Raw genomic sequence first — 26,034 nt, 5'->3', positions numbered from 1 at the left:
CACATCAAACTATAGACGAGACAAAACACACATCAAACTATAGACAAGACAAAACACACATCAAACTATAGACAAGACAAAACACACATCAAACTATAGACAAGACAAAACACACATCAAACTATAGACAAGACACAAATTAAATTATAGACAAGACAAAACATACATCAAACTACAGACAAGACAAAACACACATCAAACTGTAGAGAGGACAAAATACAAATCAAACTATAGACAAGACACAAATTAAATTATAGACAAGACAAAACATACATCAAACTACAGACAAGACAAAACAAACATCAAACTATATACAAGACAAAACAAAAACACATCCAATGATAGACAAGACAAGACAAAACACACAAACTATAGACAAGACAAAACACACATCAAACTATAGACAAGACAAAACACACATCAAACTATAGACAGGAAAAACATATCAAAACAATAGACAAGACAAAACACACATCAAAGCTATAGAAAAGGAAAAACACACATCAAACTATAGACAAGACAAGACAAGACACACATCAAACGATAGACAAGACACACATCAAACGATAGACAAGACACACATCAAACTATAGACAAGACAAGACACACATCAAACTATAGACAAGACACACATCAAACTATAGACAAGACACACATCAAACTATAGACAAGACACACATCAAACTATAGACAAGACAAGACACACATGAAACTATAGACAAGACAAGACACACATCAAACTATAGACAAGACAAAACACACATCAAACTATAGACAAGACAAAACACTCATCTTTTAATCTTTCACAAATAACAGATTGTGTTAGTGTGTGTGTGTGTTTGCGTGTGTGCGTGCACATGTGTGTGTGTGTGCTTGTGTGTGCATGTGTGAATATACCTTACATTACAGACTTAAAAGTTTATTGAAGTTTAGGTTGTATAAAACATATCAACAATACAATAGAATGAGGGGTTACATATGTTTTTAAAGGTTTCTATGAACCATAGAAGTTGGCTCAACAAGTCTGGACATTTTAGAGTCAGTGATTACTGCAAGGCACTCAAAGAGGTGAGAAAGATGAGAAACTTGGGCTTGAGTCCCAAATGGCACCCTATTCCCTATATAGCACACTACTTTTGACCAGAGCCCTATGACCTCATGGGCTCTGGTCAAAAGCAGTGAATAAATATGGGGAATAGGGTGCCATTTAAAATGCACCCTGAGTTATTTACCTCCTATTTTCATTCTCTGTTTAGAGTTACGTTAAGCTGAGTCCTATTCATTGTGAATTCTTATATGTTATATGCTTCAAACACATCAATCTCACTCCCTGGGCACACTGTACTCATCCTGGTCTGACCAGGTAAAAACAACATCCTCGAGGTTAATCTTATAGAATGAGAAGAGCGAAGGGTTTCCCCCCGTATCTCTGGCGTAATTAATGGAAGAAGCACAGTTGGCTGCAGCGTTTAGTTTAGTTCAATGATAAAGAGAGTGGAAGGTACTACGTTTACAGGCCTGTTTCCTAGCTCCTAGCCATAATGTCAAGATAGAAGAGGGAAGGGAGGGGAGAGAGAGAAAGAGAGAGGGGGGGAGAAGGAGTGACCCATAATAAAGTAAATGATGTGGCAGAGAAAGCAGACCAGTTTGACCTCCTATTGCTCTATTTCACAGGTTTGACCATTTTCATGAAGTAATGGAATTACTGAGTAACTCATGTTATATCATGATAATACAATTATACTTTTCTCTAAACACGTCACTACAATAAACACTATTCATAAAAATGTTATAAAAACATATTTAACTGTAGAAGGAAGCATGATATAATGTATATTGTAAAATAGGAGGTTTATGTGGACATGTAGTCTCCAGGTAGGTGTCCTGTTTGGCAGAGCTGACGTAGACACTTATCTACTGCCATTGAGTTAAAAAAATAACAGGAGTTTCAGTAACACCAGGTTCATTTGTCAAAGAACAAATTTTTTCTCAATACTGTCCCTAGAAAAGTGTTATTATAATGAAATGCTACGTCACGCATAATCAAGGCACTGTCGCATGAAAGTAATGATGATAGTACAATACTACACTATAATAGTGGTGCGGCAGGTAGCCTAGCAGTTAAGCGTGTTGGGCCAGTAACCGAAAGGTGGCTTGTTTGAATTCCTGAGCGGCAAGGTGGAAAAATCTGCTGTCCTGCCCTTGAGCAAGGCATTAACCCCCAACAACTGCTCCCCGGTGCCATTGAACTGGATTAAGACAGCCCCCTGCACCTCTCTGATTGAGGGGTTGGGTTAAATGTGTTAGACACATTTTGATTGAATGCATTCTGTTGTGCAACTGACTAGGTATCCTCTTTCCCTAATAAATCAACTCTTCTCTCTCGCATGTTTTTACAGGCTCATACATCTCTCACACGGCTCATCAAACAACCCTGACAGAAAGTTGTCTAATACTGACCTCTACTGGACAATATCAGAAGCTACACGCTATAAACCATAGCCTGGGACAAGTTTTTCAAAAGTTATCTGATCGGATTTCCGCAATCGGAGAGGATTAAATGCATAGAAATGGAACGAATAGAACAGGCGACCCCATTTAACTAAATTATATGCCCTTTCTTTTTATTCTATTTCTTTGCATTTAATCAGATAGCTTTTGAAAAACTGGGCCCTGGGCACTGGATCACAAGTTATTTACCATTGTGGACAATCAGGTCAATTGTGAGTGAGAGTAATGTATACACGGACAGCTGATAATAAAGGCAGTGTGTTTGGTGCTAGTAGTTCTGTTTCACAGGTTGTTGCTGTGATGTAGTAGGCCATGGCAGAATTGGGCCATTGGTAAGGCAGGGCTGGAGTCATACTGTCCAGTAAGTATTCAAGGCTCATGTTAATGTCAAGGCTGGGGTCCTGGGAGTCGGGCTAAGCTGTGTGCAGGCTCCTAAAGATGCTGGGTCCCGACAAGGCTTGGCTAAGGTCCTAAGGATACTGCTGGGTAAAGCTCTTAGGCTGCATCCCAATTCTCCACCATTCTCCCACAGTGTGCACTTAGACTTTCTGACATGGATTTTAAAAGCATTGGATTGGATAAATCATTTGAAGGAGCTTCCAATATTGTTAAATCCATGACAGAAAGTGTGCAAGAGCATACTGTGGGAGAAAGGTGGAGAATCAGGATACAGCCTAATAAGTCAAGTGTGGGTGAGTTAGTCAGAGATACTGAGTCCTGGTTCTGGATGGACTGGATCAGTCAGGGTGCTGGGCAGGGCCAGTACCAGGGTCCCTCTCCTGCATGGCTCTGTCCCCCTGTCCTCTCAGCGCCAGGTAGCGTTGGACTACCACAGCCCAGTCTGTCACTTGCTCCACGCGCACCTGGCCAGCCAGCCTGGAGCTGGAGGGGAGGGGCTGGGCCTGGCCATCTGGGGGGCATAGAGAGAGTTTGAAAGATAGGAACAAGAATGTAGGAACTATGTTTGTTGGAACTTTTATTAATGAGAATCAAGAATGTAAGATGCTCAAACATGTATTTTCTTTCACGTGCCATGCATGTAAGTATCAGATAATATTAGAAACACAAATCACATATGCATTACCAAATGATTACTTTGAACAGTTAATTGAAGTGAATTGAAATACATAAAATCTGTGAATCTCAATCAATTGAAATCAGTGAATTGAAATGGATCAGTACAATCAGAACCTCACCCTCAGGTAGAATCTGTGTCCTTTTGTTGGTCCTCATCCAGCCCAGGGAGGTATGAGCTGGTATGTCCAGAGAGCGGGGGTCAGGCCCAGGCAGACCCTCTGCATCCTCCTCTTCAGTCATCAGGTCCCGGCCCTCTGTAGAGCAGATCTTACCTGGGGGGTTATACATAACACATACTGAGTGTACAAAACATTAAGAATACCTTCCTAATATTGAGTTGCACCCCACCTTTTGCCCTCAGAACAGACTCAATTTGTCGTGGCATGGACTCTACAAGGTGTGGAAAGCATTCCATAGGTATGCTGGCACATTTTTACTCCAAAGCTTCCCACAGTTGTGTCAAGTTAGCTGGATGTCCTTTGGGTGATGGACCATTCTTGATACACACAGGAAACTGTTGAGCATCAAAAATCCAGCAGCGTTAGTTGTTGACACAAACCAGTGTGCCTGGCACCTACTACCATACCCTGTTGAAATGTACTTAAATCTTTTGTCTTGCCCATTCTTCCTCTGAATGGCACACAATTCCTGTCTCAATTGTCTCAAGGCTTAAAAATCCTTCTTTAACCTGTCTCCTATTCATTGAAGTGGATTTAACAAGAGAACTCAATAAGGGATCATAGCTTTCACCTGGATTCACCTGGTCAGTCAATGTCATGGAAAGAGCAGGTGTCCATGTTTTGTACACTCAGTGTATATATAATACACGATGTAGCATTACACTCATGGTTTGCCTCCTTGGGATCATTTGTAGTTGTTAAAACTGCCGATATTGAATCTATGAATTACCTGAACAAGGTAGGAACACTAGTATGAAACTCACCTCCATGTTTGCAAAGCACCTTGGCGAAGAAGAAGAGGTTGGTGAAGAGGTTGAATGGAGACGGCGTGCCCGACTTCCTACTCATGTCCCGTATGAGCACGGCCCGGCCAAACTTCCACTCAGTGTCCGAGCGGGCCTGAATGCGCTGGTAGGTGTCACTCATCATGGCAATGAGCAGGTTGATCAGCACGATCACCGTCACCACCAGGTAGATGCCAAACGCCAGTTGGGCGACCACGCCGGCAGCCGGGGGCGAGCCCACTAACGTAGGCATTTCTTTAGGCTCCGTCAGGCCGAAAAGGGCAAAGAAGAGCAGGACCGACACCTCCCGAGGGGTGTGGCCTGCTGTCTCCGGCTTCACAAAGGTGGCATTGTAGACGGCACACAAGCTCATGGTGAAGGCGGTGTGGAAGAGCGCCAGGATGACGGCAAACCTTCCCAGATCCTTCATCAGGTCACTGATGAGGACAGAAGCCAAAAAAATAAAAAAATAAGGCCTTATTATTGCAGATAATACTTAAGTGAACAATAACAACATATTTACAGAGGTACAATGCATTCGGAAAGTATTCAGACCCAAACATTTCTAAAAACCTTTATTTGCTTTGTCATTATGGGGTATTGACTGTAGATTGATGAGGGAGAAACGTTATTGAATCCATTTTAGAATAAGCTGTAACGTAACAAAATGTTTAAAAAGTCAAGGTGTCTGAATACTTTCCAAATGCACTGTAGGAGCAGAGGAAGACCTGTTTAGTTAAAACGTGTTGCAGTATCAGTCCTGCTGACATGTTGATCTGCTCCTACCTAGTAAATAGCCTACTTGTATAGTTTTCTCCACTGATCTTCTCTCACCTGATGATGATGGCCCAGGGGCCGAACAGGTGGTGGAAGGTCAGGAACTCCAGCAGCTGGATGAAGCCTAGAGTCATGGCCACGGCTAGTAGGACGTTCCGGGTGAAAAGGCAGTGGAGATGGGAGGGGGGCCAGAGCTGGAGAACCAGGGCCAGGAGATGGCAGAGCAAGGCAGCGGCGGAGAAGCCCAGGACAAGCACTCGGATCCAGGCTAGGCCGTGGCGCTCCCCTGGCTGGGTGAGCTCAGACACCAGCATGCCCCCCAGCCAGGCCAGCAGCAGCCACTCACTCCATCCAGGCAGCAGGTGACCCAGGTGGATGGGATTCAGCGGGGGGTAGGCGATGGTGAGGATGAAGAGGGCCAGGAGAAAGACGTGGGACACCAGGTAGCTCATGAACTTCACGATGGGGATGGTGTTGAACCTGGTGTGGTTTTGAAAGATTTTACATTAAATCCTAAAATAATATTAAATCCCAAGATAATATTGTCTGGCAATCAACTATCATACAAAACTGTCATTGATTCCGCGGAGGAGCTTATATGTTTTAAGTTAGTTGCTGAATAATTGATTCATGATTGGTCAAAAATAACGAGTCTTAGTTCTCTTTTTGTAACTGGTAGAGTTTGAGATACAATGTTTGAATGTAAACACATCCCACTCGGCACAAACTGGTTGACTCAACGTTGTTTCAATGTAATTTGTTAATGTATTGTGACAAGGAATCTAAGTGAAAAACACATTGGATTTGAAAAAAAAAGGTTATTTTGAGGGTGGAATCTCAACCACAGGATTATGTCATCATTGTAAAAAATGTACATTATCAGAAAAAAAAACCTTGCTATTTATTTGGTCTCCCATGCAGGGTTTTAACCAAGCCTGGCCCTGCTTAGTGTTGACATTGGTCACTGACTACTACCAATGTGCTAATCTAAATTATTCCAAAAGGTAGGTTTAACAGAGCAAATGAAATGTAACCATACTTTATAGGTCATATATTATCAATGAGACTATTTAGGTCTATACAGCATTTGGGAAGTCAACAGCTATTGTTTCAATTCAACCCATGGTTTAACTAAAAATAGACAATACATATAGCCCTAGGGTTTCAAACTTTGGTTGATTTCAAATGTAATCTTCAAGTTAATCCTTAATATGTTAGTCACGTCTCCATCTCAACCAAAAATCTAAGTTAAAGAATACGACTAAATCAAATCAAACTATATTTAAAGTACATTTAAACTTCGATAATATTAGATTTAGACCTATTCTTGAATTTAGATGTTTGGTTGAGTTGGAGATGTTAATCCAACATATCAATGATTCATTTGTAGGCAAACCGGGTATTGAATTGTGTTTGTTGTCAACGCAACCAAATATGAACATTTAAAGGATATTTATCTTCTGCTTGGATAGTTCCATCTGTGCCACTGACTTAGTCTGGCTTTAATTACAGTTTGTCTACCTAATTAGTAATTGATATGTTCGATTCACGTATCCATCTCAACCAAAAATCTAAGATAAAGATTAGGACTAAATCAAATAAAACTTTAAATGCACTTTAAATAAAGTTTGATTTGATTTAATCCTATTCTTTAACTTTGATTATTGATTGAGATGGAGACTTGAATCCAACATATAAATTATTGATTTGTAGAAAAGCTGGAATTAAAGCCAGACTAAATCAGGATTAAGCCAGCGGCTCAGATGAAACTATTCAACCATTATCCTTTAAATGGTGATATTTGGTTAAGTTGACAACAAAACACAATTCAATATTATTTTGTAATACAGTAAATAGCCTAAAGTTAAGGCAAACTACAAACTAATGTAACAGCATTTATTCAACCTTAAAATGAGTAACACATCCATGGCCACATTTTGAGGTTAGTCTACTGTAACTATAAATGTTTTCTTATGTAATCATAGAAAGCGTGCATGTTCAAGATAGCATGCAAAGGTCTCAGGTCTGTGGAGATCTCCACAACATAAATATCCATGCAGAATCTCAAACAGCATTGATCACTTGCACCATGTACTTTTAATGTAATCTCAACTACTATCCAGGTCATTTGGTTCTGCTATTAGATGAAGCACAGGGATAACACAACCATTTGTTGTATAAATACAAGATATCTGACATTGTTTTCCCATTTTGCTTTTAAATGGTTGAAAGCACAGTGATAACACATTTAGATGACCCAAAAACCTGACATTGTTTTCCCATTGGAATTTGGTTCTGCTTTTAGATGGTTGAAAGCATAATGACAACACATCGGTAATTCTACAAACTTCTGGCTGACTTTTTGAGTTGGTAAATAAAGGTTGAAATCTCATTTATCAATGTCCACGTTGAAATGACGTTGTGTGTCCAGTGGGTTAGCCTCAAAAGGGCTCCCATTAATAAAGGCTATGAACCTGTATCTATGAAAGTCTACTCTGTACCTGTGTTTGAGAGGCAGTGAGAGGAACAGCCACAGTGGAGGGCAGAGCAGCAGGCCAAAAAACAGCAGCAGGATCCTCCAGGAGTCCCACTGCAGACTGCCATACCACACCTCCGTCATGTACTTCTGGACAGCCGGGTGGGCCACCACTCCCTTCTGCCTCCCCTCGATCAGGCAGTCCAGCACGCTGGCCCCTCTATGGTCCACCGCCCTGAGTACGGCGCCGGCTCCCCTCCCCCCGGTCGAGGCCATGCTGAGCAGGTCGGAGGCCAGGCTTTCACAGTGGTGGGCTGCCGCCTGGAGGTCCACGTAGCGCTCCTTCTCCCTGAGGGCGGCCAGGCCCAGGGCTCGGGACAGACGCACGGCCGTGTCCAAGGGAGCAGCGGAGTGAAGAACTAGCTCCTCCAGAGTAGTGTTGGAGTTCAGCTTCCCACACACCATCAGGTCAAACACAAACTACAGACAACACACACCATCAGGTCAAACACAAACTACAGACAACACACACCATCAGGTCAAACACAAACTACAGACAACACACACCATCAGGTCAAACACAAACTACAGACAACACACACCATCAGGTCAAACACAAACTACAGACAACACACACCATCAGGTCAAACACAAACAACACACACCATCAGGTCAAACACAAACTACAGACAACACACACCATCAGGTCAAACACAAACTACAGACAACACACACCATCAGGTCAAACACAAACTACAGACAACACACACCATCAGGTCAAACACAAACTACAGACAACACACACCATCAGGTCAAACACAAACTACAGACAACACATACCATCAGGTCAAACACAAACTACAGACAACACACACCATCAGGTCAAACACAAACTACAGACAACACACACCATCAGGTCAAACACAAACTACAGACAACACATACCATCAGGTCAAACACAAACTACAGACAACACACACCATCAGGTCAAACACAAACTACAGACAACACACACCATCAGGTCAAACACAAACTACAGACAACACACACCATCAGGTCAAACACAAACTACAGACAACACACACCATCAGGTCAAACACAAACTACAGACAACACACACCATCAGGTCAAACACAAACTACAGACAACACACACCATCAGGTCAAACACAAACTACAGACAACACACACCATCAGGTCAAACACAAACTACAGACAACACACACCATCAGGTCAAACACAAACTACAGACAACACACACCATCAGGTCAAACACAAACTACAGACAACACACACCATCAGGTCAAACACAAACTACAGACAACACACACCATCAGGTCAAACACAAACTACAGACAACACACACCATCAGGTCAAACACAAACTACAGACAACACACACCATCAGGTCAAACACAAACTACAGACAACACACACCATCAGGTCAAACACAAACTACAGACAACACACACCAACACACCATCAGGTCAAACACAAACTACAGACAACACACACCATCAGGTCAAACACAAACTACAGACAACACACACCATCAGGTCAAACACAAACTACAGACAACACACACCATCAGGTCAAACACAAACTACAGACGACACACACCAACACACCATCAGGTCAAACACAAACTACAGACAACACACACCATCAGGTCAAACACAAACTACAGACAACACACACCAACACACCATCAGGTCAAACACAAACTACAGACAACACACACCATCAGGTCAAACAAACTACAGACAACACACACCATCAGGTCAAACACAAACTACAGACAACACACACCAACACACCATCAGGTCAAACACAGACTACAGACAACACACCATCAGGTGAAACACAGACTACAGACAACACACACCAACACACCATCAGGTCAAACACAAACTAGGTACTCATCAGCAACATTGATTTAAAAATATGTTCTGGCAGTGCCTGTTCTATTAAAATTGCGGTTTGCTGACATCTTGTGGTTAGACTAGAAAGAAAGTAGAAAATATAGGGAGAATATTGAAAGGGAAAGGGGGATACCTAGTCAGTTGTACAACTGAATGCCTTCAACTGAAATGTGTCTTCCGCATTTAACCCAACCCCTCTGAATCAGAGAGGTGCGGGGGGCTGCCTTAATCGACATCCACGTCTTCGGCGCCCAGGGAACAGTGGGTTAACTGCCTTGCTCAGGGGCAGAACGACAGCCAGAAAGAGAGAGAGAACACCAACCTTCCTGTCCTCCAGCAGTCTCAGTATGTTGTTCTCTTGTCGTCGTAGCAGGAAGCTAACCGTCCCCTGGTGGTTATCTCCGGCAGCGTACTGCAGTGGTGTTCGTCCCCCCTGGCACTCTACACTGGCCGACGCCCCACTCTCCACCAGGAACCGCACCATGTCCAGACAGCCTGCTTTGGCTGCATAGTGGAGCGGGGTCCAGCCACTCTAGAGGTGTCAATGGAATTAGTGTGTGATCTGGCATAGTTTTTTATTATTGTCACCATGTCACCATAACATCCCCATAACATCCTCATAACATTGTCATACTCTCCCCATAATGTTTCCATAACATCCTCATACTCTCCCCATAATGTTTCCATAACATCCTCATACTCTCTCCATAATGTTTCCATAACATCCCCTTACATCCTCATACTACCCCATAACGTTTTTATAACATCCCCTTACATCCTTATACTCTCCCCATAATGTTTCCATAACATGCCCTTACATCCTCAGAACATCCCCATATTGTTTCCATTACATCCCCTTACATCCTCATAACATCCTCATACTCTCCCCATAATGTTTCCATAACATCCTCATACTCTCCCCATAATGTTTCCATAACATCCTCATACTCTCCCCATAACATCCCCTTACATCCTCATACTCTCTCCATAATGTTTCCATAACATCCTCATACTCTCCCCATAACATCCCCTTACATTCTCATAACATCCTCATACTCTCTCCATAATGTTTCCATAACATCCACATATTCTCCCCATAACATCTCCATCTCCAGGTCAGTCTCACCTCTTCGGTGTGGTTGATCTCGGCCCCCTGGCCCAGCAGCACTCTGACCATGGCCACGTGGCCGCTGGCGGAGGCCAGGTGCAGACAGGTGCGGCCCTGCTTGTCCCTCAGGTGCAGCAGAGAGCTGGAGCGGCTCAGCAGCAGCCCCACCACAGACATGTGACCACTCTGGGCTGCCAGGTGAAGGGGGGTGGAGCCCTGAGGAGAAGGGGGAGGGACAGGAGGACGGTCAGTCTGGCAGATCCCCACACGTATGTACCGTACACATATGCTCACACACAAGCTTGCAAAACGCGCACATGCACACAAACATTTACACATAAACTCTTGCACAAAATGCATACACTCATGTAAAATGCATTCAGAAAGTATTCAGACCTCTTGATTTTTTCCACATTTTGTGACGTTACAGCCTTATTCTAAATTGGATTACATTGTTTTTATTCCTCATCAATCTACACACAATACCCCATAATGATAAAACAAAAACATATATATATATTTTTTTGCTAATTTATTAAACATAAAACATTGAAATATCACATTTACATAACTATTCAGACCCTTTACTCAGTACTTTGTTGAAGCACCTTTGGCAGCGATTACAGCCTCGAGTCTTCTTGGGTATGACGCTACAAGCTTGGCACACCTGTATTTGGGGAGTTTCTTCCATTCTTCTCTGCAGATCCTCTCAAGCTCTATGAGGTTGGATGGGGAGCGTCACTGCACAGATATTTTCAGGTCTCTCCAGAGATGTTCGATCGGGTTCAAGTCCGGGCTCTGGCTGGACACTCAAGGACATTCAGAGACTTGTCCTGAAGCCATTCCTTTGTTGTCTTGGCAGTGTGCTTAGAGTCGTTGTCCTGTTGGAAGGTGAACCTTAGCCCCAGTCTGAGGTCCTGAGTGCTCTGGAGCAGGTTTTCATCAAGGATCTCTCTGTACTTTGCTCTGTTCATTTTGTAATGTGCCTTTTACTGAGGAGTGGCTTTCGTCTGGCCACTCTACCATAAAGGCCTGATTGGTGGAGTGCTGCAGAGATGGTTGTCCTTCTGGGAGGTTCTCCCATCTCCACAGAGGAACTCTGGAGCTCTGTCAGAGTGACCATCGGGTTATTTTTTAAATAATTTGTAATTTTTTTATTTATTACAAAAAACACAAGGAAGGGGTAACATTAAAGTATTAGAACATGATGGACAAACAATACAGCATCAAGACACTATCAAACATGTATCAGTCTTTCCGCAACAGAGCCATCCTTATGTGTGAGGGTGCGTGTGCATGATAGTGATATAAAATGTATGTCATAGTTTTCTTTTTCATGATCACAATCTTGTGAAACCCAAACCCTCCAAGATCCCCCCACAGTTCCCCAAAAGCTGTCCCTCAACCATTCGAGACCCCTTCCACAGTCTCCCCCCGGAAGAAAAAAAAAGAAAAAATACAATTAATTCCCCACCCCCAAGAACCCCCCAATGCACCAACAACCAAGAGAATGAACTAAAGAGAAAAAAGGAAAAGACAGAAGAAAACAACAATGCAAAAAAATCTAACAAAATTATAAATTTAAAACAAAGGATATCAAGGACAACTGAAATCATAACAGCAATGCCTACTTTATATGTTTGTGTGCATGTCTGCCACTATTACATGTATGTGTGTGTTCTTGTATGTGTTTATTTGAATGAGAGTGTGTATATACATGTGTACAAACACCTGCACGGCATCAGCCTCAGGCAAACCGGCATTAGTTGTAAAAACACTGCCACTTAGTGTCATTCAAACTTTTATGTTTTATTTTGACTTTTTTTCCCTTTATCTTTTGACCATCATTCTCTCTCTCACACAGCAACTCCACTCCCACTTGTCTCCAACTCCACATACCAGCTTCCCTCAGGTTCCCTCAGCCCATCCCATCTATCTCTGCTGGCCACCCACTTCGTGTTTCTACGCAACACATGTCTTTCAACTATGCTATGATGTTTAACGTACAATTTCAATCTATCTAATCGAATCGAATCTACAGATTGCGTGTCGAAGATAAATACTTTTACTAAGAGTATTAGTAATTGACTGACCCGGTCTCTCCAGATCTCCTAACAGTACTATTTCTAGGGTCAATTTTAGATCAATGTTATGCATTTTCAACCATTCCTGAACCTGAGACCAGAAACAGGCTACCTGAGGGCAATACCAAAATAAATGGTCTATTGATTCTGTATCCTCACAAACAAATCTGCAGAGCTTCGATGATTTTATGCCCCAAATATTCAACATTTTGTTGGTGGCAAGAATTCTATATAATAATTTTAGCTGAAAAGCACAAAGTCTTGAATATTGCGTTGTTTTATATATCAACTCATACACCCTGTACCATAGAATCGGTACATCAAAAATCTCTTCCCAACTATTTTGCAATCTGTATGGCACAGTTGTCAACATCCTGGTCCTCAAATGAAACTGGTATACTTTCCTATTTATGATATTTTTATTCCTTCGCCAGTTTTGATCCTTTATATTGGGCAGACAGACCAGTTCCCTACCTCCTCCCGCTGCCACCTACCTCCTCCATTTTAATGGGCAATGCTGTAATCAATTGGTTGTACTCTTGGATTGAGCAGACCTTCCCGTACAATTCTGATAACTCCATGAAGGAAATAACTCTACCATTACAATTTACAATATCATTTAAGAACACAATACCCTTTTCAAACATCTTTCCCATAAATACAGGTATTTTATCAACCAGTACATTTGAGTTCAGCCATAATATTTGTTGTATCTTTTCAGGGGGATGAAATTGAAATTGTAGCCAGCTCTGCAATGCTTGTTTGAAAAACACAGATACTTTGAAAAAAGTATCATTTTCAATTAATCGAAAATGAAACATGGCAATCTGCACAAAGGCAAAAAGGCAATTTAAAAAAAATGGATGAGCTTTTCTTATTAATCTACTTGAGAACCATTTAGGGTTCAAATAAAACTTTTGAATGAGTGAAGCTTTTAGAGAGAGGTTTAGTGCTTTTATATTTAATAATCTCAACCCACCCAATTCATATTCATTATATATAGGCTCATTTTATTTTGTCTGGTTTAGCGTCCCAGATAAAGCAAAATATTTTTTGCTCATATGATTTGAAAATCGAATCATCAGGAGTAGCCAGCGCCATAAGTAAGTGAGTAAACTGAGATATGACTAAGGAGTTAATCAGGGCAATTTTTCCATAAATAGACAGGTATTTTATCTAGATCTTTAATGAGACATTGCAGGGATCTAGCTTACGGACTTAACATAAAACTTGAGTCATCGGCATACATGGACACCTTTGTTTTTAAGCCTTGGATTTCTAATCCTCGAATGTTGTTATTGGATGGGATTTTAATAGCTTGCATTTCGATGCCCATAACGAATAGATATGGTGACAGCGGACACCCTTGTTTAACTCCTCTTGACAATTCAAAACTCTCTGAGAAGTAGCCGTTATTTACTATTTTACACCTGGGGTTGCTATACATTATTTTTACCCATTTTATAAGAGAATTACCGAAATTGAAAAAAATCCAGGCATTTATAAATAAAATCCAGTCTTACTTTATCAAATGCCTTTTCAAAATCCGCTATAAATACCATTCCTGGCTTCTTATACGTTTCATGATGTTCTATTATTTCTAGTAGTTGTCGTATATTATCTCCAATGTATCGTCCATGTAAAAAACCTGTCTGATCAGGATGAACAATACCTGGTAAAACTCTTTTAATTGTGAGTGCTATGCATTTTGCTAGTATTTTTGAAGACATTGAAGTGTAAGGGGCCTCCAGTTTTTTTTAGATAGACCGGGTCTTTATATTTGCCATCTGGGTCTTGTTTAAATAATAGAGAAATCAGACCTTCCTGCTGAGTACCTGACAGACTACCATTTCTATAGGAGTAGTTAAAACAATCTAACAACGGAGCTTTTAGTATATCAAAAAATACTTGATATACCTCTACCGGTATGCCATCAAGCCCTGGGGTTTTTCCAGACTGAAAGGGTTTAATAGCCTCAAAAAGTTCTTCCTCTGTAATTTGGCCTTCGCACTGATCTTTCTGTACATTTTGTTAATTTTCCATTTTTATATTATTTGGAAAGAATTCCTTACCCTAATCTTCATTCAGTGGGAGAGGATGAGATGGAAAAGAACATCTGCCTAAAATAATTAGCTTCCTCTTTTAAAATATCATTCGGAGAATCATAGATGACTCCGTCTTCAGTAACGAGTTTCTGCAAATTCTTTTTGTTAGCATTCCTGTATTGGAGATTCCTGAAGGATTTTGTGCATTTTTCTCCATATTCCATCCAGTTTGCTTTATTTTTGTAAAGGATTACATTAGATCGTTCTTGAATTAGTTCCTTAAGTTATTTTTGTTTTTCCTCTAACTTATTTTGTATCTCTGTAGTATCGTTTTTATTGCTATCTACCTGTACTATTAGTTCATGGATTTCCCTTGTTAGTCTTGTTTCTTTAGCCAGAAACTGCTTTTTTATTATTGATGAATATTGAATTGAATGACCCCTGAAGGTACATTTAAAGGTATCCCAAACAATAAGGGGATTTGCTGAACCTATATTATACTGGAAAAATTCAGTTCTAAATTATTTTGTCTTAGTTAAAAATAAGTTGTCCTCCAGTAAACTTTGATTAAATTTCCAATATCCCCGTTCACGTGGAAAATCTATAAGAGTTATGTGAATGCCAATTAGATGCTGATCCGTTTGCATTCTGTCTCCTATTAAAACTTTTTAAACCTTTGATGCATGAGAGAAAGAGACAAGAAAGTAGTCAAGACGACTAGCTTGATTAAGTCTCCTCCATGTATATCTCACTAGGTCGGGGTTTTTTAGTCTCCAAATATCCACAATTTCTAATGTGTCCATAATATTTGTGATTTCCTTAAGGGCACGGTGATGATAGTTTGTAGAGTGATTACCTTTACGGTCCATTGAGGTACTTAACACTGTGTTATAGTCTCCTACCATAATGATTAGATAATTTGTTGCATGTAAGTTCAATAAATTGGTATAAATGTTTTCGAAGAAGTGTAGATCATCCTGATTTGGACCATATAGATTAATGAGCCAAATCTCTTTTTCATCCATTTTCATGTTCAAAAGGATCCACCTTCCTTGCGAATCATTCCTGATTATTTGCACATTCAGATATAATTTTTTGTTAATTAATATCATCACACCCTTTGAGTTCCTTTGTCCATGACAGAAAATTATTTCACCACCCCATTCCTTATTCCACGTAACTTCATCTAAGGATGTAGAGTGAGTTTCCTGTAAACAGTATATGCTATATTCCTTTTCTTTTAGTCATGTAAAGACTGATCTTTTTTATAATCTGCCAAACCGTTACAATTATAACTAGCTATACTTATTTCACCCCTTACCATAACTAGATACTATTCTCAGGCTAAATTGACCATAATTAGTGCTTGTAAAGTTACTGCCATCAGGGGTATTATGAAGGTCAAAACTAGAGCTTTCAAATGTCTGATATTTTGAATTTCAGAAATAGGTTCTAGCAATATTTTTTTATTCCCTTGCCTGTTTGCTTGTTTTATTATATTTTTTATTTTATTTCACCTTTATTTAACCAGGTAGGCTAGTTGAGAACAAGTTCTCATTTGCAACTGTGTCCTGGCCAAGATAATGCAAAGCAGTGTGACACAGACAACAACACAGAGTTACACATGGAGTAAACAATAAACAAGCCAATAACACAATAAACAAGTCAATGACACAGTAGAAAAAAGAAAGTCTATATACAGTGTGTGCAAAAGACACGAGGAGGTAGGCAATAAATAGGCCATAGGAGCGAATAATTACAATTTAGCAGATTAACACTGGAGTGATAAATGAGCAGATGATGATGTGCAAGTAGAGATACTGGTGTGCAAAAGAGCAGAAAAGTAAATAAAATAAAAACAGTATGGGGATGAGGTAGGTAGATTGGGTGGGCTATTTACAGATGGACTATGTACAGCTGCAGCGATCGGTTAGCTGCTCAGATAGTTGATGTTTAAAGTTGGTGAGGGAAATAAAAGTCTCCAACTTCAGCAATTTTTGCAATTCGTTCCAGTCACTGGCAGCAGAGAACTGGAAGGAAAGGCGGCCAAATGAGGTGTTGGCTTTGGGGATGATCAGTGAGATATACCTGCTGGAACGTGTGCTACGGGTGGGTGTTGTTATCGTGACCAGTAAACTGAGATAAGGCGGAGCTTTACCTAGCATAGACTTATAGATGACCTGGAGCCAGTGGGTCTGGCGGCGAATATGTAGCGAGGGCCAGCCGACTAGAGCATACAGGTCGCAGTGGTGGGTGGTATAAGATGATTTGGTAAAACAAAACGGATGGCACTGTGATAGACTGCATCCAGTTTGCTGAGTAGAGTGTTGGAAGCTATTTTGTAAATTACATCGCCGAAGTCGAGGATCGGTAGGATAGTCAGTTTTACTAGGGTAAGTTTGGCGGCGTGAGTGAAGGAGGCTTTGTTGCGAAATAGAAAGCCGATTCTAGAATTTATTTTGGATTGGAGATGTTTAATATGAGTCTGGAAGGAGAGTTTACAGTCTAGCCAGACACCTAGGTATTTATAGTTGTCCACATATTCTAGGTCGGAACCGTCCAGGGTGGTGATGCTAGTCGGGCGGGCGGGTGCGGGCAGTGAACGGTTCAACATACTGACTCAACTCCAGCCACTTTAATAATGGGAATTGATGGAAATTATGTAAAAATGTATCACTAGCCACTTTAAACAATGCCACTTAATATAATGTTTACATACCCTACATTACTCATCTCATATGTATATGTATATACTGTACTGTATATCATCCACTGCATCTTGCCATCTTTATGTAATACATGTATCACTAGCCACTTTAAACTATGTCACTTTATGTTTATATACCCTACATTACTCATCTCATATGTATAGACTGTACTCTATACCATCTACTGCATCTTGCCTATGCCGTTCTGTACCATCACTCATTCATATATCTTTATGTACATATTCTTTATCCCTTTACAATTGTGTGTATAAGGTAGTAGTTGTGGAATTGTTAGGTTAGATTACTTGTTGGTTATTACTGCATTGTCGGAACTAGAAGCACAAGCATTTCGCTACACTCGCATTAACATCTGCTAACCATGTGTATGTGACAAATAAATTTTATTTTATTTTGATTTGAAAAGCATGCATTTGGTTTTACTAGCGTTTAAGAGCAGTTGGAGGCCACGGAAGGAGTGTTGTATGGCATTGAAGCTCGTTTGGAGGTTAGTTAGCACAGTGTCCAAGGAAGGGCCAGAAGTATACAGAATGGTGTCGTCTGCGTAGAGGTGGATCAGGGAATCACCCGCAGCAAGAGCGACATCATTGATATATACAGAGAAAAGAGTTGGCCCGAGAATTGAACCCTTTGGCACCCCCATAGAGACTGGCAGAGGTCCGGACAACAGGCCCTCCGATTTGACACACTGAACTCTGTCTGAGAAGTAGTTGGTGAACCAGGCGAAGCAGTCATGAGAAAAACCAAGGCTATTGAGTCTGCTGATAAGAATACGGTGATTGACAGAGTCGAAAGCCTTGGCCAGGTCGATGAAGACGGCTGCACAGTACTGTCTTTTATCGATGGCGGTTATGATATCGTTTATTACCTTGAGCGTGGCAGAGGTGCACCCGTGACCGGCTCGGAAGCCGGATTGCACAGAGGAGAAGGTACGGTAAATTTCGAAATGGTCAGTGATCTGTTTATTAACTTGGCTTTCGAAGACTTTAGGCAGGCAGGATGGATATAGGTCTGTAACAGTTTGGGTCTAGGGTGTCACCCCCTTTGAAGAGGGGGATGACTGCGGCAGCTTTCCAAACTTTAGGGATCTCGGACGATACGAAAGAGAGGTTGAACAGGCTGGTAATAGGGGTTGCAACAATGGCGGCGGATAGTTTTAGAGAGAGTCCAGATTGTCTAGCCCAGCTGATTTGTACGGGTCCAGGTTTTGCAGCTCTTTCAGAACATCTGCTGTCTGGATTTGGGCGAAGGAGAAGCTGGGGAGGCTTGGGCGAGTAGCTGCGGGGGAGGCGGAGCTGTTGGCTGGGGTTGGAGTAGCCAGGAGGAAGGCATGGCCAGCCGTTGAGAAATGCTTATTGAAATTTTCGATTATCATGGATTTATCAGTGGTGACCGTGTTACCTAGCCTCAGTGCAGTGGGCAGCTGGGAGGAGGTGCTCTTGTTCTCCATGGACTTTACAGTGTCCCAAAACTTTTTGGAGTTAGAGCTACAGGATGCGAATTTCTGCTTGAAAAAGCTAGCCTTTGCTTTCCTGACTGACTGCGTGTATTGGTTCCTGACTTCCCTGAACAGTTGCATATCGTGGGGACTATTTGATGCTATTGCAGTCCGCCACAGGATGTTTCTGTGCTGGTCAAGGGCAGTCAGGTGTGGAGTGAACCAAAGGCTATATCTGTTCTTAGTTCTGCATTTTTTGAATGGGGCATGCTTATCTAAGATGGTGAGGAATTTACTTTTAAAGAATGACCAGGCATCCTCGACTGACGGGATGAGGTCGATATCCTTCCAGGATACCCGGGCCAGGTCGATTAGAAAGGCCTGCTCGCAGAAGTGTTTTAGGGAACGTTTGACAGTGATGAGGGGTGCTCGTTTGACCGCGGACACATAGCGGCTACAGACAATGAGGCAGTGATCGCTGAGATCCAGATTGAAGGTGTATTGTTGGTGGCCTTTCTAAGCCAGGATTCAGACACTGCAAGGACATCAGGGTTGGCGGAGTGTGCTAAAGCAGTGAGTAAAAAAAACTTAGGGAGGAGGCTTCTGATGTTGACATGCATGAAACCAAGGTTTTTTCTATCACAGAAGTCAACAAATGAGGGTGCCTGGGGACACGCAGGGCCTGGGTTTACCTCCACATCACCCGAGGAACAGAGGAGGAGTAGGATGAGGGTACGGCTAAAGGCTATCAAAACTGGTCGCCTAGAGTGGATTTCTGGGAGTGGTAGAATAGATTCAGGGCATAATGTGCAGACAGGGGTATGGTGGGGTGCGGGTACAGCGGAGGTAAGCCCAGGCACTGAGTGATGATTAGAGAGGTTGTATCTCTGGATAAGCTGGTTATAATGGGTGAGGTCACCGCATGAGTGGGAGGTGGGACAAAAGCGGTATCAGAGGTATAATGAGTAGAACTAGGGGCTCCATTGTAAACTAAAACAATGATAACTAACCTAAACAACAGTATACAAGGCATATTGACATATGAGAGAGACATACAGCGAGGCATAAAGTAATCACAGGTGTTGATTTGGAGAGCTAGCTAAGACAACAACGGGTGAGACAACAGCTAATCAGCTAAAACAAAATCAGGTAAAATGGCGATGAATGGGCAGAGAGGGTTGGTTAACTACACACAGAGCCTGAGTTCGGAGCTGGGGCCGACAGATACATTTTTTTATTTTTTATTAACAGAATGGAGTACCGTGATTAATGGACAGTCCAGCGGGCATCAGCTATGTAGCCAAGTGATCATAGGGTTCAGGGGGCAGCAATAGAAGGAACAGGGAAGCCGCGGAGTAGTCGTTACTACGCTAGCGACACAGCGTTTAAAGTTAGTAGCCCGGGGCTAGTAGAAGCGTCTGCTCCGACGTCCGACCGAGGCCGGTTGAAGGCACAGCGGATGGAGTATTTGTCGGCAGAACTGTCATGGTGGTGCGGCGGGGCGCCAAGTCGACTAAGGATCCAAGCCAGATGGCGAAAAAGGTATTGTAGTTGTAGTAATTTACAGAAGGTTAGCAGGCCGATGCTACCACGCTAACAGTTAGTAGGCCGGGGCTAAACAAGCTAGCAGTTACCAGCCCGGGTTAGCAAGCAAGCAGTTAGCAGGGGCTAGCAGTTAGCAGACCGGGGCAGGCAAGCTAGCAGTTAGTAGACCGGGGCTAGCAAGTTAGCCTTTGGGGGACGTCGCGATGGGGACATGCGCATTGCTATATGCACACATATTCACTTACGCGCATGCACACACACGAAAAAAGCTTACCTGTATGTCTGTCACTTTGTCTGCCTGTACACCAGGGGAGTTGAGCAGCAATCTCACCACACTCTCATGGCCAGACTGGGCAGCCAGGTGCAGGGGAGTGTATCCTGACTGGAACACACACACACACATGGAACACACACACACACACACACACACACACACAATTAAGGACTTTTTATGAAGGACTCTTTTATTCATGGGGGAAGACTGTTGATTTTCTGGTCATAAGTGAGTTGTGGGGTTGGCACTATAACGTTACCTACCTCTGAAGGGGGCTGCTGCACTGGTATTCCCTCCCTACTGTTACTGTTTGGGATGTCACTGCGCATGGTGGCCGGCACCTTGGTAAGGATCTCTGAGACAAAGTCCACCTGACCAAAACGGGCTGCTACATGCAACGCAGTCAACCCTGTCTGGGATCATAGTTACACATCAAATCAACATACCTAAACAAATGTATCTACTACAGTATATAAGGTATCCTACTGTAGTTAACATTTTCTAGTTTTAAGAGTAGGGACAGATACCTTGGAGCTGGTGATCTTAAAGGAGATGCTTCCCTTCAGCACGTCCATGATGTGTGTGTGACCGTTCTTGGCTGCCAAGTGAATGGCTGTCATCCCTTCCTGGGAAGATGAGAAAGTTAATAAGCTTTTGCATGAATCGATCTGAGCCTGTTTTGAATTAATCAATCTGAGCTACTTTTGAATGAATCAATCTCTGTTGAGCTATTCTTTACTGTAGACTGGGTTTTGTATGACACCCTAAAACTAAATTGAATAAATGTAGCTAGTCAGTAACAGTGCATAATTTCTGGTCAGTCTGCGGTCAGTCTTTGGTCAGTCCACCCCAGGTGAGGTTGTGTTCTCTCCATCACTCACTGCGTCCTCTTCAGCTACAGACGCCCCAGCCTCCAGGAGGACCTTCACCACCTCGGTGTGTCCCCCAGCAGACGCCAGGTGCAGAGGACAGGAGCCATTGGTCTGGGGATGAAGGAAAGTGGACAGAATGGATAAAACAGTCAAGCTGGTGACTAAGCTTATCAATCACCCCTTATCCCTTTGATTATCATATCAAATTATATTATATTTGTCACGTGCGCCAAATACAACAGGTGTAGACTTTAAGGTGAAATTCTTACTTACGAGCCCTTCCCAACATTGCAGAGTTAAAAAAAAAAATATATATACATAGTAACACAAGAGGAATAAAATACACAAGAATAGAGCTATAAACAGGGAGTACCAGTACCAGATCAATGTGCTGCTATTACAGGGAGTACCAGATCAATTTGCTGCTATTACAGGGAGCACCAGTACCAGATCAATGTGCTGCTATTACAGGGAGCATCAGTACCAGATCAATGTGCTGCTATAAACAGGGAGTACCAGTACCAGATCAATGTGCTGCTATTACAGGGAGTACCAGATCAATGTGCTGCTGTTACAGGGTAAAGGGACTAGGCATCAGGATAGATAATAATAAGGTATTTGAAGTAGATATGTACATGAAGGCAGGGTAAAGTGACTAGGCATCAGGAAAGATAATAATAAGAGTAAAATAAAAAACTGATTATTTCACTTATAATTCACTGTATCACAATTCCAGTGGGCCAGAAGTTTACATGAACTAAGTTGACTGTGCCTTTAAACAGCTTGGAAAATTCCAGAAAATGATGTCATGGCTTTAGAAGCTTCTGATAAGCTAATTTACATAATTTTAGTCAATTGGAGGTGTACCTGTGAATGTATTTCAAGGCCTACCTTCAAACTCAGTGCCTCTTTGCTTGACATCGTGGGAAAATCAAAAGAAATCAGCCAAGACCTTTTTTGTAGACCTTTACAGATCTGGTTTATCCTTGGGAGCAATTTCCAAAAGCCTGAAGGTACCACGTTCATCTGTACAAACAATTGTAGATAAGTATAAACACCATGGGATCACACAGCCGTCACACCGCTCAGGAAGGAGACACGTTCTGTCTCCTAGAGATGAACGTACTTTGGTGCGAAAAGTGCAAATCAATCCCAGAACAACAGCAAAGGACCTTGTGAAGATGTTGGAGGAAACAGGTACAAAAGTATCGATATCCAAAGTAAAACGAGTCCTATATCGACATAACCTGAAAGGCCGCTCAGCAGAAGCCACTGCTCCAAAACCGCCATAAAAAGCCAGACTACGGTTTGCAACTGCACATGGGGACAAAGATTGTACTTTTTGGAGAAATGTCCTCTGGTCTGATGAAACAAAAATAGAACTGTTTGGCCATAATGACCATCGTTATGTTTGGAGGAAAAAGGGGGACGCTTGCAAGCCGAAGAACACCATCCCAACTGTGAAGCACGGGGGTGGCAGCATCATGTTGTGGGGGTGCTTTGCTGCAGGAGGGACTGGTACACTTCACAAAATAGATGGCATCATCAGGGAGAAAAATTATGTGGATATATTGAAGCAACATCTCTAGACATCGGTCAGGAAGTTAAAGCTTGGTCGCAAATGGGTCTTCTAAATGGACAATGAACCCAAGCATACTTACAAAGTTGTGGCAAAATGGCTAAAGGACAACAAAGTCAAGGTTTTGGAATGGCCATCACAAAGCCCTGACCTCAATCCTATAGAAAATGTGGGCAGAACTGAAAAAGCATATGCGAGCAAGGAGGCCTAAAAACCTGACTCAGTTACACCAGCTCTGTCAGGAGGAATGGGCCAAAATTCACCCAACTTATTGTGGGAAGCTTGTGGAAGGCTACCAAAATGTTTGACCCAAGTTAAACAATTTAAAGGCAATGGTACCAAATACTAATTGAGTGTATGTAAACTTCTGACCCACTGGGAATGTGATGAAAGAAATAAAAGCTGAAATAAATAATTCTCTACTATTATGTTGACATTTCACATTCTTAAAATAAAGTGGTGATCCTAACTGACCTAAGACAGGGAATTTTTACTAGGATTAAATGTTAGGAATTGTGAAAAACTGAGTTTAAATGTGTTTGGCTAAGGTGTATGTAAACTTCCGACTTCAACTATATGTATGTCTATAGCTACCCTTTGCCCTGATGACAGCTTTGCACACTCTTGGCATTCTCTCAACCAGCTTCACCTGGATTTTTTTTAACAGTCTTGAAGGAGTTCCCACATATGCTGAGCACTTGTTGGCTGCTTTTCCTTCACTCTGCGGTCTGACACATCCCAAACCATCTCAATTTGTTTGAGGTCAGGGGATTGTGGAGGCCAGGTCATCTGATGCAGGACACCATCACTCTCCAGTGATGTACTGGGCCATCTGCACCACCCTCTGTAACGCTTTGCGCTTGAGGGCTGTGCATTTGCCATAACAAGCAGTGATGCAGCCAGTCAAGATCTTCTCAATGGTGCAGCTGTAGAACTTTTTGAGGATCCGAGGGCCCATGCCAAATCTTTTCAGCCAATTCATTGCGCATCAATAAGGGAATATTTTCTCTGTCACTTTCCTTTCTATGGCCAGCCAAGCCACTCATATTATAATACATACACCGTTACAGTACTATGTTCCATTTCAGACAAGAACATGTTGTGGAATTACTGGTCATGCTCTAGATTGGTTTATAAATAACCTATCAAATCGTACGTAATGCGCAATGGCGGATGGTTGTAAATCTGAGTCCATAGAGGTGTGCTCAGGTGTTCTGCAAGGATCTATTTTGGGCCCACTGTTGTTCATTTTGTATATCAACAACATTGGGGATCTTATTGAAACAGCGTATGTTCATTTTTATGCAGATGATACTGTTCTTTATTCAAGTGGTAGTAGTTTATCTTTATCTTTTGAAAATGCCCAAAGAGCATTTAACATCATACAACAGAATCTGTATGATTTAAAGCTGGTTCTAAATTCGGGTAAAACAAAATGCATGGTACTTTCAAATGCCAGACATGTTACTAATCATGTCACTGCTACATTGGCTGGACATACTATAGAGCAAGTTAAAGTGTACAAATATTTGAGTGTGTGGGTTGATGATAAGCTGAGCTTCACTGTGCATGTAGAGAACTTTATAAGGAAGCTCAAGCTGAAAATAGGTTTTTATTACCGGCATAAGGCTGATTTTTCTTTGAGGCCAGGAAGGTGCTGGTACGATATACACTACTGGCGGTTTTAGATTTTGGTGATGTTATATATATGCAGGCCTCAACCACTACCCTGAGACCACTTGATTCAGTGTATCATGCAGCCCTCAGGTTCATTACAAATCAAAAACGTCTAACACATCATTGTGATCTCTACAGCGCTGTTGGCTGGTCGTCATGGACCTTGCGTAGGCTTAAACACTGGTATACACTGATTTATAAGGCCATATTGGGTAAAATGCAATTTTACCTCTGTTCTTTTTTAGTCAGGTCAGTAAATAAATATCAATTAAGGTCCCATTCTCATTTGCTTCTAACAGTACCAAAAATTAGAACTAGAAATAGTTTGTTACTTAGCTCTGTGGTCCTGGAATTCTCTCCTGAACATTTAAAAATTTGATGATCTAGTTTCGTTGGTGGAGTTTAAATACTTGATCGATGTATATATCATAGAAGAGTGTAATTGTTTCCTCTCAATGAGAAAAACCTGTATAAATAAAGGTTAAAAAAAACAACAAAAAAAAAACAGAGCAAAACCCTCCTGCCCTCTGACATTGTTGTGGAATTATTGTGTTATTCTATAACATTGTAATTCTCTATTGTTCTGTTTCCATGTTACATTTTCAGCCAAGCACAGAGAAACACTACTTCCTGACTCCTTGTGACTCCTAACCCCTGACCTCTGACCTTGTTACTCAGCGTGGTCACTCCCCCCTGTTTGAACTTGAGCAGCTCCCTGATGACGGCCAGGCTGCCCTTGGCCGCAGCGATATGGGTGCAGGTGGCCCCCTCCACGTTGGCCAGGGTGGCCAGCTCTGGACGGTGCTTCAGGAACAGCTTGACCACCTCAGAATGGTCGTTCTCTGCAGCCAGGTGGAGGGGTGTCTGGCCGTGCTGGGGACAAGAGAGACATAAATGAATGGAAGGATGGATGGATGACTAACTGAATTAACCAATGAATGGATGTATGGATGGGGGGATA

At 42.0% G+C, this 26,034-nt stretch overlaps 1 protein-coding gene across 1 annotated transcript in view; it reads right to left on the bottom strand.

The window, feature by feature from the left end:
• Positions 1-903: 903 nt before the first annotated feature.
• Positions 904-26,034, bottom strand: part of trpn1 (transient receptor potential cation channel, subfamily N, member 1) — a 48,147-nt gene continuing 23,016 nt past the window's right edge. Inside the window, exons 19-30 of the mRNA XM_071375283.1 lie at positions 25,740-25,946; positions 21,827-21,928; positions 21,473-21,571; positions 21,209-21,358; positions 20,946-21,053; positions 10,852-11,049; positions 10,048-10,257; positions 7,831-8,285; positions 5,387-5,809; positions 4,532-4,989; positions 3,708-3,860; positions 904-3,421 (exon numbers count right to left, since the gene is read on the bottom strand). Of these exons, the coding sequence (XP_071231384.1) occupies positions 3,249-3,421; positions 3,708-3,860; positions 4,532-4,989; positions 5,387-5,809; positions 7,831-8,285; positions 10,048-10,257; positions 10,852-11,049; positions 20,946-21,053; positions 21,209-21,358; positions 21,473-21,571; positions 21,827-21,928; positions 25,740-25,946 (2,736 nt within the window). The 3' untranslated portion in view covers positions 904-3,248. The remainder of the gene's footprint in view (positions 3,422-3,707; positions 3,861-4,531; positions 4,990-5,386; positions 5,810-7,830; positions 8,286-10,047; positions 10,258-10,851; positions 11,050-20,945; positions 21,054-21,208; positions 21,359-21,472; positions 21,572-21,826; positions 21,929-25,739; positions 25,947-26,034) is intronic.

This window comes from Salvelinus alpinus, chromosome 29 (assembly GCF_045679555.1).
Source record: "Salvelinus alpinus chromosome 29, SLU_Salpinus.1, whole genome shotgun sequence".
In the NCBI taxonomy this organism is placed as follows: Eukaryota; Metazoa; Chordata; class Actinopteri; order Salmoniformes; family Salmonidae; genus Salvelinus; species Salvelinus alpinus.
Note: the sequence above shows the minus strand (reverse complement) of the source record. Positions and strands in the feature narration are given on the sequence as shown.